Below are 11190 nucleotides of genomic sequence, written 5' to 3' on the forward strand. Positions count from 1 at the left end.
TTGGGATGAGGAAAGAAAATGCATCTGGATTCCTTGATTCTCAGGTCCCAATGGATCCCTCATGCATTGCCCTTCTCTCAGCTGGAGAATGGAGCAGAATATATTGGGCAGAAGTGATAATAAGCGGGTAGCTGGGGGGACTGCTTACCTCATTTCCGCTTGGAAAACAAACTGTTTCCAAGCCAGGTGATTTTTTCTAGCCCTCCCTCCATTTTGTCTTGTGCTTCAGATCTGTGCAGAACCACAGGAGTGGCATAGCACTTTCTTCTTGGTGCCCCCTCTTGGGTTAGCTGTGGCTCTTAGATCTCTCATGTGAAGGTCTCAAGCCCCATGTTTGCTCTTGCCTTCCCTTCTAGTTGTAAAGCAGTGCAGGTTTGCAGATATAGAAGCAGCTTGGAGTACAGCCCACTAACTTCTGAACTGCCAGTCTCTTGTGACTGCTGTGGAAAAAGGAAAAATGAGTTTACGTTTAGCCTCTTACAGTAGCAGGCTTGCCAAAGCATGCTCCTCTGGGGCATAGGGACTGAAAAGTAACGATAACTTTCTATATATTGGGCTTCTGACTTGGTATGTGGACTTGTAAACTTTACTGGCTATTCTGAATCGCTGTTATATGTCTGTGTTGACTTCCTGAGCTGGTAGCTAAGAGATGGGAAATAGGCTTGACTGACCTTCAGGTCTGTGTGCAGGGTACCTTGTCTGTGTCCATGTTCCCCCTCTTCTCTCCCCCACTCTGGTATCTTGAATTATAGCCTGGCTTTTATGATGTTTAGGTAATCATATTCCACCCCTGTATCTGGATGGCCATGTGTTTGCAAGTCAGCCCCGCCTGGTTCCTCAGACAATACCTCAGCAGCAAAGCTACCAACAGGTAAAGGAGAAAAGCAACTGGCTAATGGTTTTTCAAGAAGTCTTCAGGGTGATATTTAAGGAATGGGGAGTTGTTTATTTCTCTGAAAGCCCAAAAGAGCTTAGAGGTGGCTCCCCTCAGATTCCTTGAATGCTTCTGCTCCGTGACTGTCACAGGTTAATGAAACTGAAGGGAGGGAATGGCATTCTTCTTTTGCACTGATGCGGTTGGACTAGGTTTAACTGAAGAAGATGCTGAGAAGTCTGGGTGAGGTAGAGTGACTTTCTATAAATTTCCCAACCAAACAACAGTGGTGGGCAGTCTTAGTAGTCTTAGTAAATAGGCTACTAAAACTTGATAACATTGGGAAGAACCGCTTTGGGGTAAGAGCACAGGCAAATGAGAGCTGGGATCATCAGTGCCAGTAAAGGGTCTGTTCTCTGTGTGGAGTGTGGGATGAACACCCCAGGAGTGTCCATTCAACACTTCTTGCAGGCATCAGTCTCTCTTCTGTGAGTGCTTATGCAGTTGCTTCCCCAGCCAATGTTTTGCTGTTTTGTGGAATGAGGCAGTGGCTGGATAAAACTGCAGTGTAGGTAATTCTCATGGCAGATTGACTGGCTGAGGAAACGGATGGGTTTTTAACAGCCTGGGATAGTTTCTTGCTGCTTTACCTCTGTCATCTTGATTTCTTCTACAGGCTGCTGCTGCTCAGCAAATTCCCATTTCCCTCCACACATCCTTACAAGCCCAAGCTCAGCTTGGGCTGAGAGGTGGCCTGCCTGTTTCCCAGTCCCAGGAGATCTACAGCTCCATACAGCCCTTCAGGTAACTACCTCCTGTTTTTCATTTTCGTGTAGTCCAAACCTTTATGTTCCAAATGGCCAGGTCCATAGATCAGATACTCCCCACTCCTCTTCTCCTTTTGCTGATACTCTGTTTCTTTCTCCTCTTAATATTGCCAGGGAGGAGAGTGAGGGTGTCAGATCACACGAGGCTCTTTCTAGGTTGCTTCTTCATGGGGCGATGGCAAAGCCCATCTTTGGAAAACCACATTCAGTAGCAATGCTTACCCTCTCAAAGGGGAAAGAATCCAGAAAGGAGAGGTTTATGGTGTGGAAAGTAAACTTTCTAATGAGAGACCCAGAGCTTAGATCTTACTATATTTGACTTACCACTGGGGAGAAGGTTGACAGTTTGAACAGAGGCGAGTACCTGCATAGGGAGTTTAAGGAAGTTCTTTTTTATTGGATATAAACTACAAGACAAGACTAGAATAAATGACAGCACTCTTGGAGAAATGAGTAAGATTCAAATTAGAAATCAACACAAGTATCATAACAATGAGAGTATCTGGCCACAGGAGCTGCTTACTAAAGTCAAAGGAGTGAAGCACCCACTTTAGAGTAAAATAGAATGCTGCAGTTGAGGCACATGCTGTTCAGCTGGCTGTGGGACTCAGTACTCACTTTCCTGCATGAGATGAGTGATCAGAATAGTTCTTGTAGGCCTCAAAAATCTAAATATTGAGACTCTAAAAGCTTACTTTTTTTTGTTTGTGCTAAAGCCAACTGAATCTTTAATTTCCAATTTCTTTTCCACTTGCAAAATTGCTATAGATTTCTGTTAACCTGGATCCTTCCTTACTACGAATCCAAAGTCTGTTGTGTGGGATATTGGAATTTAAATGTCAGTAGGACACATCATTCTGTTGACTACTCCTCGTGCAAGGACATGGTTATAAGGCCTTAAAAATGGAAATAAAAGAATATAAAACCCTACAACAAAAATGGAAAGTGATGCTGAAGCTTTTGTCTAAACTATCAATTTAGTAGGTGTTCTGTCTGAGAACTGCTTGCTGACTACAGGCCAGATACAGCTTGGGTGTGTGTGTGTGTGTAGCCTCCAAAGGTTTACTGCATAATGACATAGACATGGTTTTTTTTTGTTTGTTTTTTTTTTTTCTTCCCCAGGTCTCAGGTGTATATGCACCCCAGTCTGTCTCAACCCAGCACCATGGTCCTGACAGGAGGTACGGCTCTAAAGCCTCCATATTCCGCCTTCCCAGGCATGCAGCCCTTGGAGGTGGTAAAACCCCAGTCTGGGTCCCCCTATCAGCCAATGAATGGAAGTCAGACGCTGGTTTATGAAGGCCAAATAAACCAGGCAGCTGGTATAGGAGCCTCCCAGATGATGGACTCTCAGCTCACACAGGTGAGGAGCAGGGATTACAAGGTGTCCCCTTGTGCAGGGCCATTCACAACCACTTCTTTTTGAAAATATGTTGAAACTGGTACTTATGATGAGTCATGTATTTGCATGACTCAAAATTTTTGTAAAGAGGCAAAAGACTCTCTGAGAGTCTTTGTTCTATGACCCATTGTTTCAAACATGCAGCACCTTACTTAATAAGATTCTTGCTAATTACTTGTCTGTCTCTACTGAGATGACATTTTGTTATGAATATGTTCTCTCCTCTCAGTATAGTCGTTTAATGCATGATCAAAACCTGCAGTGCTTCCGGAATAGGAGGGCACGATACTGTTGTGATAGTTGTCCTAAAGTTGTCACCTCCGAGAGCTAAATCTTTATCTCCTCAAGATTTAACTCAGCTTCCAGGGTATTGATGACCTTTCAATTAAAGCTCATCTGTATCCTCAATTTATTGAGTATCTAGGTCTTGTTAACAATTTCTGCTGGTATATTTGCCAGTGACTTAACAGGAGTTTCACTGTGTGTCTTGGTACAGTACAAAGTTTTGTAAAGCATGGGTTGGAGACATGAATCCTGCTGTCAGAGTAGCTCTGTTCATGCGTGTGCTGAGAAATCTGTTTTGTTTCTCTGGATGAGCATGCTAGTTTTATTAAATTCAGCTTATATTTTGGGGAACATGATAAATCTGGGGGAATTACTTTTTTAAATAAAGAAGCAAGAACATAATCATTTATTTTTTATTTAAAGAGGAACTTTCCTGTTGTGACTGACTTAACAAAGAAAATAGCTGAGAAAAACAGAGAATAACTATTAACTATTTGAAGAGATGTTTTATCTATCATAAGCTGGTAACTTAGTCTCTCATGCATGGCTCACCTGGCAAAGCCTTAAATTTTTAATCACAAAGTGGTGTTACAGAAGCTCTAAAATACAAATATTGTGAGGACAGCCAGATCAAGTCAAAGGGAGCAAGAGGCCATTAAATCCTGACCATTTTTTAGTTGCTATTAATCTCTACTATCGTCAGTTCAAACCTTATTGCAGAACACAGAGCTGAGATCACCATCACTTTCTCTAGGGGTCCATTTCCCAAAATGCATTGTCATAAAAGTATAGCAGATTTCTTGGTTTGGGTATCGAGGTGCAAACAAAACATAAGCTATCTTGACAGTGCCATCACCACAAGAGAGCTCATCCATCCAGCGAGTGTAAGGAAGACTGAAGAACTGGGTGGAGGTTTCAGGCAAGAAGAAAAGACCATTCTTGAGTACAGTTGTGTTAAATCATTGCCACATTAAAAGACCAGCTGATAGGGTGTTGGCAACACTATCAGAATATGCATTTCATTTTGAAAGTCACTCTTTAATTTATGTTTATTCTATGCCTTATTGCACTGCTTTTAAAACTCCTTTTAGTAATGCTGTGCTTCCAGGATATTAGGAGGGAGCGTGTCAAACCCAACACTGCTATTAACTAGTAAATATATGTACTTTTCTCACAGCTAACAATGCCTGTGCCTGGCTCCCAGCTTCCTCTGCCACGCTATGGCTCTGGCCAGCAGCCCCTGATTCTACCACAGTCCATCCAGCTTCCTCAGGGGCAGAACCTGTCTGTAGGAGCTCCCCGAAGAATCCTCCCTCCTGGATCTCAGCCTTCTGTTCTTGCTACCAGCAGGGAGGTAAGGATGATCTTCCACATGCTCATCTTGGCATTCATTAACCCCTCCCCTCACACTGAAGTTTCATTCTTGACCCCACCTGTTAAAGGGGAGATTGGCTTGTTGGGTATCCTTAAATATCAAAGCCAAGGATTAGTGTTAAAGTGAAGGAGCCCTTTTCCTCTTGCCTCCAAAGTGCAGGCCAGCAGTCCTTCAGGTTTTGCTGCTGCTCGTCATTCTGTTTCCAGGGAGCCACATCCTGCCTTGATCCAGTTTGGAGTCTCCAGTTTTATTACATGTTTACGCAGGTTTCTCCAGAATGCTTGAGGGGTGGTGAGCTCCAGATGCAGTTGGAATACTGCCCAGATATTTCACACTGTTGTGAAGCTTGTCCGTTTGAGTAGGTATATTAATGTCATGTCTGGTTTGATGGATTCGTACCATAAGTTTGTCTATTCTAGGGGAGAGAGCACAGCAATTAACTTCCAGGTTCTAGATTTGCTTGTGCTGCTGGCTTGTTGATTTAATACAAACAGACCATTACACTTATAAGCCCCATTTTCTTCCACTTGAAAAATGTTTCTTCTTTTAATGGGCATGATGGGTAGAAGGGCAAAGATTTGACTTAAAAGTTTATTTGAGGTAATGGGTAATCTGTGAGTCTGTGAAAGATAATATGTTCTCACTAATTTTCCTCTGTAGTCCTCCCAGATGGAAATGAAAGGGTTTCATTTCTCCGATGGTAAACAGAGTATGTCCTCTGGAGGGTCTGTACCATCACCACATACATACAGGTAAAATACTGAAAAAACTTAGCCTCCTCAGTCAGACTGTGGAAGAAACAGTCTTTGCCATTTGCAGTGACATGATGCACGCGTCATCCCTCTACAAGATCTGCTTGGCTTTTCACATGTGGAATGTGCTTATGATAGTCCATATACTTTTATGAAAGTGTATCATCACGATTTTGTGTTTGTGTAGGAACTTTGACTTTCCTCTTTGTGCCTGGGGGAAGTGTATGAAGTTACTTATTTTCTGTGCCTTAAGGGCAAATTGGAATTGGAATGTGCTCTTGCCTGTTCTTTGTCGAGGTAGAAAAATTGGAGATTATTGAGTAATGTTTTAGTTCCTGCAGATATGAAGATGAGAGGGGCTGTCTAGATAGTTGAAAGCTTTAGGCCACTGAGCCTTTTGAGGTTTGCAGTTGCTTTATTTTTTCTTCCTAACTAACCCATGTGTTGTCTGTTGGGCTGGGGAGCTCACTAGTCCTCACAGTAAAAACTCAAGATGTGTCTACTACTGCTTTGTGCTGTCTTTTTTTTTTTTTCCCCTCTCCTTTTCACGTGTGAATAAGGTTCTTGTTCCATTGTAGAATTTACTCCATGAATATTGTCGACTCTTCGATTTCCAGGCCTAGCTCTGCCAGCCCAAGTGGGAAGCCATCTGGACCAGCAGTTAGCATGGGCTCCGTGCAAGGACACTATGTACAACAGGTAACAAATGTCAGTACTCTTTGACCCAATAGTATCTGCTCTTTTGTACCATCATGTTTCTGTCTTATACTTTAAAGGGTGGCAGAAAGACCTGTGTACCAGAACTATACATGGGAGGTGTTTTCCTTGTGGGGAGGGAGAGTGAGTTTGTGTATGTGGGTGGATGTTACACTGAGCCAAAGAGTAATGCTGTCTGATTCGAGCTCAGGAGAGATTAGAGGATTACCTGTGTTACATTGCTTGTTACACTGCTTATGTTATTTGCTGTTGAGGTTTGTATGGGTTCTTTGCATTGTCAAGCTTGTGAGTCACTTTGAGATCCTTATGTGTGAGATGTTTTAGGCAGTAAAGTGTGACAGAACAGAGGGAGTACCTGAATTCTGGAGCAAGTGTGGTGTCTTACGTGAATGGTGATCATGGTCTGTTTTTTATATCTGACTAGAGGTCTCTGTGCTAGCTAATGCTTTGTTTCTCTATGTCAAAAGGCAAAGCAACGGGTGGATGAAACTAAAGCCAATCTGGGAGCAGTAAAGCTGCAAGAAACAGCCTCCACGAACCAGATGAAGCCAGTGCGCACAGGAGCAATCAAACCTCAGGCAGTAAAAGTGGAGGAAAGCAAGGCGTAGGAGCACCTCTGGTGCCCAGCTGGTTCTGCTGGCTGAGAGGCACTACAGCTTAGACTGGACCCCACTGGATCTCCTGAAAATCTCACCAGATCTACTTCCCACCCCACATTGACTGATTACAGTGACATCATCCAAGCCCCTCTCCCAACAAAGCAGTTTGAAACAGTGGATACGACATTGACTTGCTTGCTTTAAAACAAACCAACCAAGCCCCATGTGACTTTTAAGTGGCTCTAGCCATTTCTCCCCCGCCTCATCCACAGGTAGCTGTGATAGCTCACTTGGCAAAGCCCATCCTTCTCCTTCCCTACTTCTGTCTCAGCGGAGTGGCAACTGGGGGAGAGGGGTTAGTTTGAGGTTTTTCATTTTAAAGGCAGCTGAGGTTTTTAAGAAAAAAAAAGCTATATCTTTGTTTATAGCAGAACTTTTATATGTTCTCTCATTTTTTCCCCTTTCTGCCTCCCACCTTCCTTCCAGAAAAGAATTCCCTTCAACTAAAATATTCTGACAGAACTCCGCTTAGTTTTGTATATGGTTCTGTGCTACTTCAAGAATCACAGCTCTTCTAAACTGAGTTGATTTGAGTATATTTTCCCCACATGATTTAGCCTTTCAGGTTACTTGATTAAGAGAAATACAGGACAGTTAAGGCATTCATTTTTCAGTATTTTTGTTTCAAGCTAGAAGCAGTGCTTGCATTAGAAGTAAATGTGTACTAAAGGTATATTGTAAATCAGTGCATTACTCTTGAAATTTGCACCACTTTAATTGTAGCTTTGGGGTGCCTTGTGCACAACAAAATGTGACATTTTCGTTTTAAGAAAAAACACCGAATTTCTGTTGCAAGCTTATCTGAATCTAGTTTTGTTGTGGGTTTGGGATTTTTTTTAGTGACTGTCAAACATGCAGCAAAATGTAAATCATAGATTTACAAAATGTAAACTCTGTTAAGAAACATCTCCTCACCTCACATGGGTCAGAAGAGTTGGCTAGAGCCAACGGGTCTGTATGGACTACTTTTTGTAGTTGTGATGTTCTCTTATGCTCCCTACCTTGGCCGCTACAATTCTTTGCGTCTCCTGAGACTAGTTCTGTATTGTGTTCCTCCCTTGGGGCTGCTCTCCTAAGCTTTGCTCTTCTCCTTTTTTTCCAAGGTCTTGCTTTCTGCTCCTCTTTCTAATTCGCAGCCTCTTGTAAAACTTGCATAGAAACGCATCAGTAAGGGAGCTCCTCTGCAAAGCAGCCATTTTAGCATACGAAGAAGCTCCTTTTTTTGTGTTGGAAGCACATGGTTACAGAGGCAGTTTGGAATCATCCTTTTGTTCTTTCCCAGATGAACAGCAAAGGGTTCTTTCCTTTTGGTGCAGTTGCATATAGTGTGTATACAGCATTGCCATCTTATGCTTTCTCAACAATATTTGATGCTATACGAAAGGAAGGTCCTGGGGGAGGGGACTGGGTTTTATTTCTTTGGTTGTTTGGTTTCGAGATATGTGTGTGTAGATTTTTAGGATGGACTTACAAGTTCTTGAAAGTGCTTGGAGTCCTTCAGCTGAAAGTAGTCCTAAGCAAACTCAGCTACTTTCAGCTAACTTGATTTGTGTTGTTTAGCTCTTTCAAATCATAAAGTAGGCTGGTCACTCTGGAATGAGGGAAGGAAAACTTCATTTCTGCAGTAGATGATAGCTTGCTAATTGTCTGTCCCATCTGCCTCTGCTAGATGGCAGCAAGTCATTTGTTGGTGGTTCCAAAGAAGATATTTTGAACAAAGAATGTATTTGGGAAAGGATCTGAAAGGTGTTTTTGTTACTTTGCTTTTTTCCCCTTTCTGGGAAAGATCCTTCATAACTTTTAGAGATGTATTTGAAGTTTTAAGCTAGGTATAAATAAGAATGTTTATACAATAGCTTTAAAAAGAGCTTAGAAACCTAAACTAACTTAGACATAGTAACGTCCCCTCTCCACAGGTGTCCCCATTGCGCATGGCAGAGAACCCAAAGGGAAAGGGATAGGATGGTACTTTTAAGAAAAATAAAAGCTCTTTTTCCTCTCTCTTGTTTTGTGGATTTTTAACTTCAGAGCAGGGTGTGCCAGTATCTCTCTAGCATCCTCCAAAGTACAGGGTTTAAGATTCAGCAAGATGTATTTCCCCAGCCTTCAGACATCTCCCAGACCAGCCTCCTCATCTGCTAGGCCTGCTCCCAAGATTTTCCAAAGATTGCTCCATCAGGAAGTCATCCCACTTTCTTTTCTTCCTTGGAATATCATGAACAATAGAATTGTCTTTTTTTACTTTGTTATCTTTCTGCCCAGCTGGCCCTAGCTAATACTAGCCCAGAATCTAACTGTAATGGCTACAGAGACTTTTCCAAGCCCACCCCATCTCTTCCCTACCCCTAGACACACTACTTAAGCTTTACAAAGACACTAACCTCTTTTCTCCCACCTATGACTTTAAAGTGGTCTTGGAGGAATCAGGTTATTGCTAGATGCAAGATATTGCAGTCCCTCTGGTGTAAATGCCATCAGAACTACAATACTTCCTGTTGAAAAAGGTCACCCTTCTTTCTCTTTTATCTCCTCCATTTCTTCCCCCAACAGAATAAAACACTAGAATTTATTTATACGTATTTGATGTTGTAGGTCTAGGTGAAAAAGTAATTGTTTCACTGCTCTATTTATATATTATGTCTGAATTACTCTGTGCGGGAAAGGCCAAGAAATGCATGTGAGCTTCATTCCATTCCTCAATTTTGCGTGACTGTCAGCTGCAGTTGGCAAGACTCTTTTACTTAATGGAGTTTTGTGTGATGGAAAGCAGTTTTAAAGCTCAAATTTCTAAGGTGCAATATCCTTCTTTGGCATATGTTTTCGCTTGTCTGTTTAAAGCTAACACAAGGTTAGTGCAGTTCGTGGTGCTCTTCAGTCAAAAGGAAAGTCTCTGATCCTTAAGATGCATAAATGAAAAGGGTGCTAGTAGGTAGATAAAATTCTGCTTGGGGAGGAGGAGGATGGAGATGTATATACATGGATATGATTTATGGGAGGTATTTCTGCTTGCCATTTCCACTGTTGAAGGATATCACCCTAGTGATTTATTCCTTTGCTGCTGTTCCTTTTCCTTTGGCTGGAAATCAGCTACCAGGTTCCTTCTGCTAGGAAAGATGCAGTGTGCAGTGGGAGGGAGAAGTGGAATCCATATTTTCAGTAACAATGGGTGAAGCAGAAATATTCAGAGGCTGACTTTGCTGCTCTTTGTTTAGATCATTCAGCACAAGGTCTGGAGCACATATGTAACTTGTTCTCTTACATACAGTGATTCATGGTCTCGCTGCTGCATTCAGTGCTGCTTTCTAGTTCAGCCTACTTTTAGCTCTTAATTAAAAAAAACAAACTTGAGGTTAGGGAAGGAAAAAAGAACTAAAAAAATGCTCCAATATATTTTTAAATGTCAAGTGGAAGCAGCACAGTCACTAGTGAAACAGATATTGTTATATTTCATAATTCACTCTTGGCTCTGCCATGTGACAGCTACACCGTAGTCAGTAACTCTGAATGTGTTTGCAGCCCATTGAACTTCATACGTGTTTGTGTTCATGCAGAGAGGCACTCTGTTTAATAATTTCCTTGCAAGAACGCTGCAAAGCTATAAGCTGCCCTGTGGTTCCCGTGTATTTATAGATATATAGTAAAAAAATGAGCTTAGCACTTTGGCTATGACTCACCTTTTGGCAGGCTACTATATTCACTTTCAGGCGAGCACCACTGCATGCCAAGATCTGTTCTGTTGCATTTTATTAACCTTTTGTTTTGCTTCTGACTAGTTAAACACATTAATTCTTTGTAGCGTGGGTTATTTTGGACATATGGCAGCCCAGTTTCCATGTAAGAAAGATTTGCTTGTAAGAATTTACAACAGGCATCAGAATATTCTTAGATGTGGCCCATCAATGAGAGATAAGCATTTTGCAGAAGCAGTGGAACTGCTGACTCTGAAGAGACAGCACTAGTCCAACTACACTTTTTTTTATTTTTTAATTTTAATCCAAAAACCACCAGGCTTTCCTGGTGGCCATGGACACCCTCCTGGGTTTGATGAGTTCCTCAAGATGTCTGCAGCCATAACCCTGACCAGTAGCCCTGGGAATCACAGCAGCAGCAGTGAGGCACTCGCTCTTCAGCATGTCTCAAGGCATTGTCCTTAGCTGGAATTCTTTCTCTGGTTCTGTATAAATTGCATTTGTTGTTTCTCAAGGGGATATTGTACTCCTTAAAGCTTTTAACCTCATGACCTGTATAGTAAATTTTTTTTTGGCCTTTCCTCTTTGTCTTTTCATGTAGACCAGATAT

General features: G+C 42.0%; 1 protein-coding gene across 4 annotated transcripts in view; it reads left to right on the top strand.

Annotated features, from left to right (window-relative positions):
- The window catches only part of PRRC2B (proline rich coiled-coil 2B), a 49478-nt gene extending 40586 nt beyond the window's left edge, over positions 1-8892 (top strand). For 2 of the 4 annotated variants that reach the window (XM_062591366.1, XM_062591367.1), the window contains exons 26-32: positions 774-871; positions 1551-1678; positions 2824-3064; positions 4566-4742; positions 5424-5515; positions 6094-6214; positions 6700-8892. In XM_062591366.1, the coding sequence (XP_062447350.1) occupies positions 774-871; positions 1551-1678; positions 2824-3064; positions 4566-4742; positions 5424-5515; positions 6094-6214; positions 6700-6840 (998 nt within the window). In that variant the 3' untranslated portion in view covers positions 6841-8892. The remainder of the gene's footprint in view (positions 1-773; positions 872-1550; positions 1679-2823; positions 3065-4565; positions 4743-5423; positions 5516-6093; positions 6215-6699) is intronic. The other 2 variants (XM_062591368.1, XM_062591369.1) reach the window with 1 other exon arrangement.
- The last annotated feature ends 2298 nt before the right edge of the window (positions 8893-11190 follow it).

This window comes from Rhea pennata, chromosome 18, assembly GCF_028389875.1.
Source record: "Rhea pennata isolate bPtePen1 chromosome 18, bPtePen1.pri, whole genome shotgun sequence".
In the NCBI taxonomy this organism is placed as follows: domain Eukaryota; kingdom Metazoa; phylum Chordata; class Aves; order Rheiformes; family Rheidae; genus Rhea; species Rhea pennata.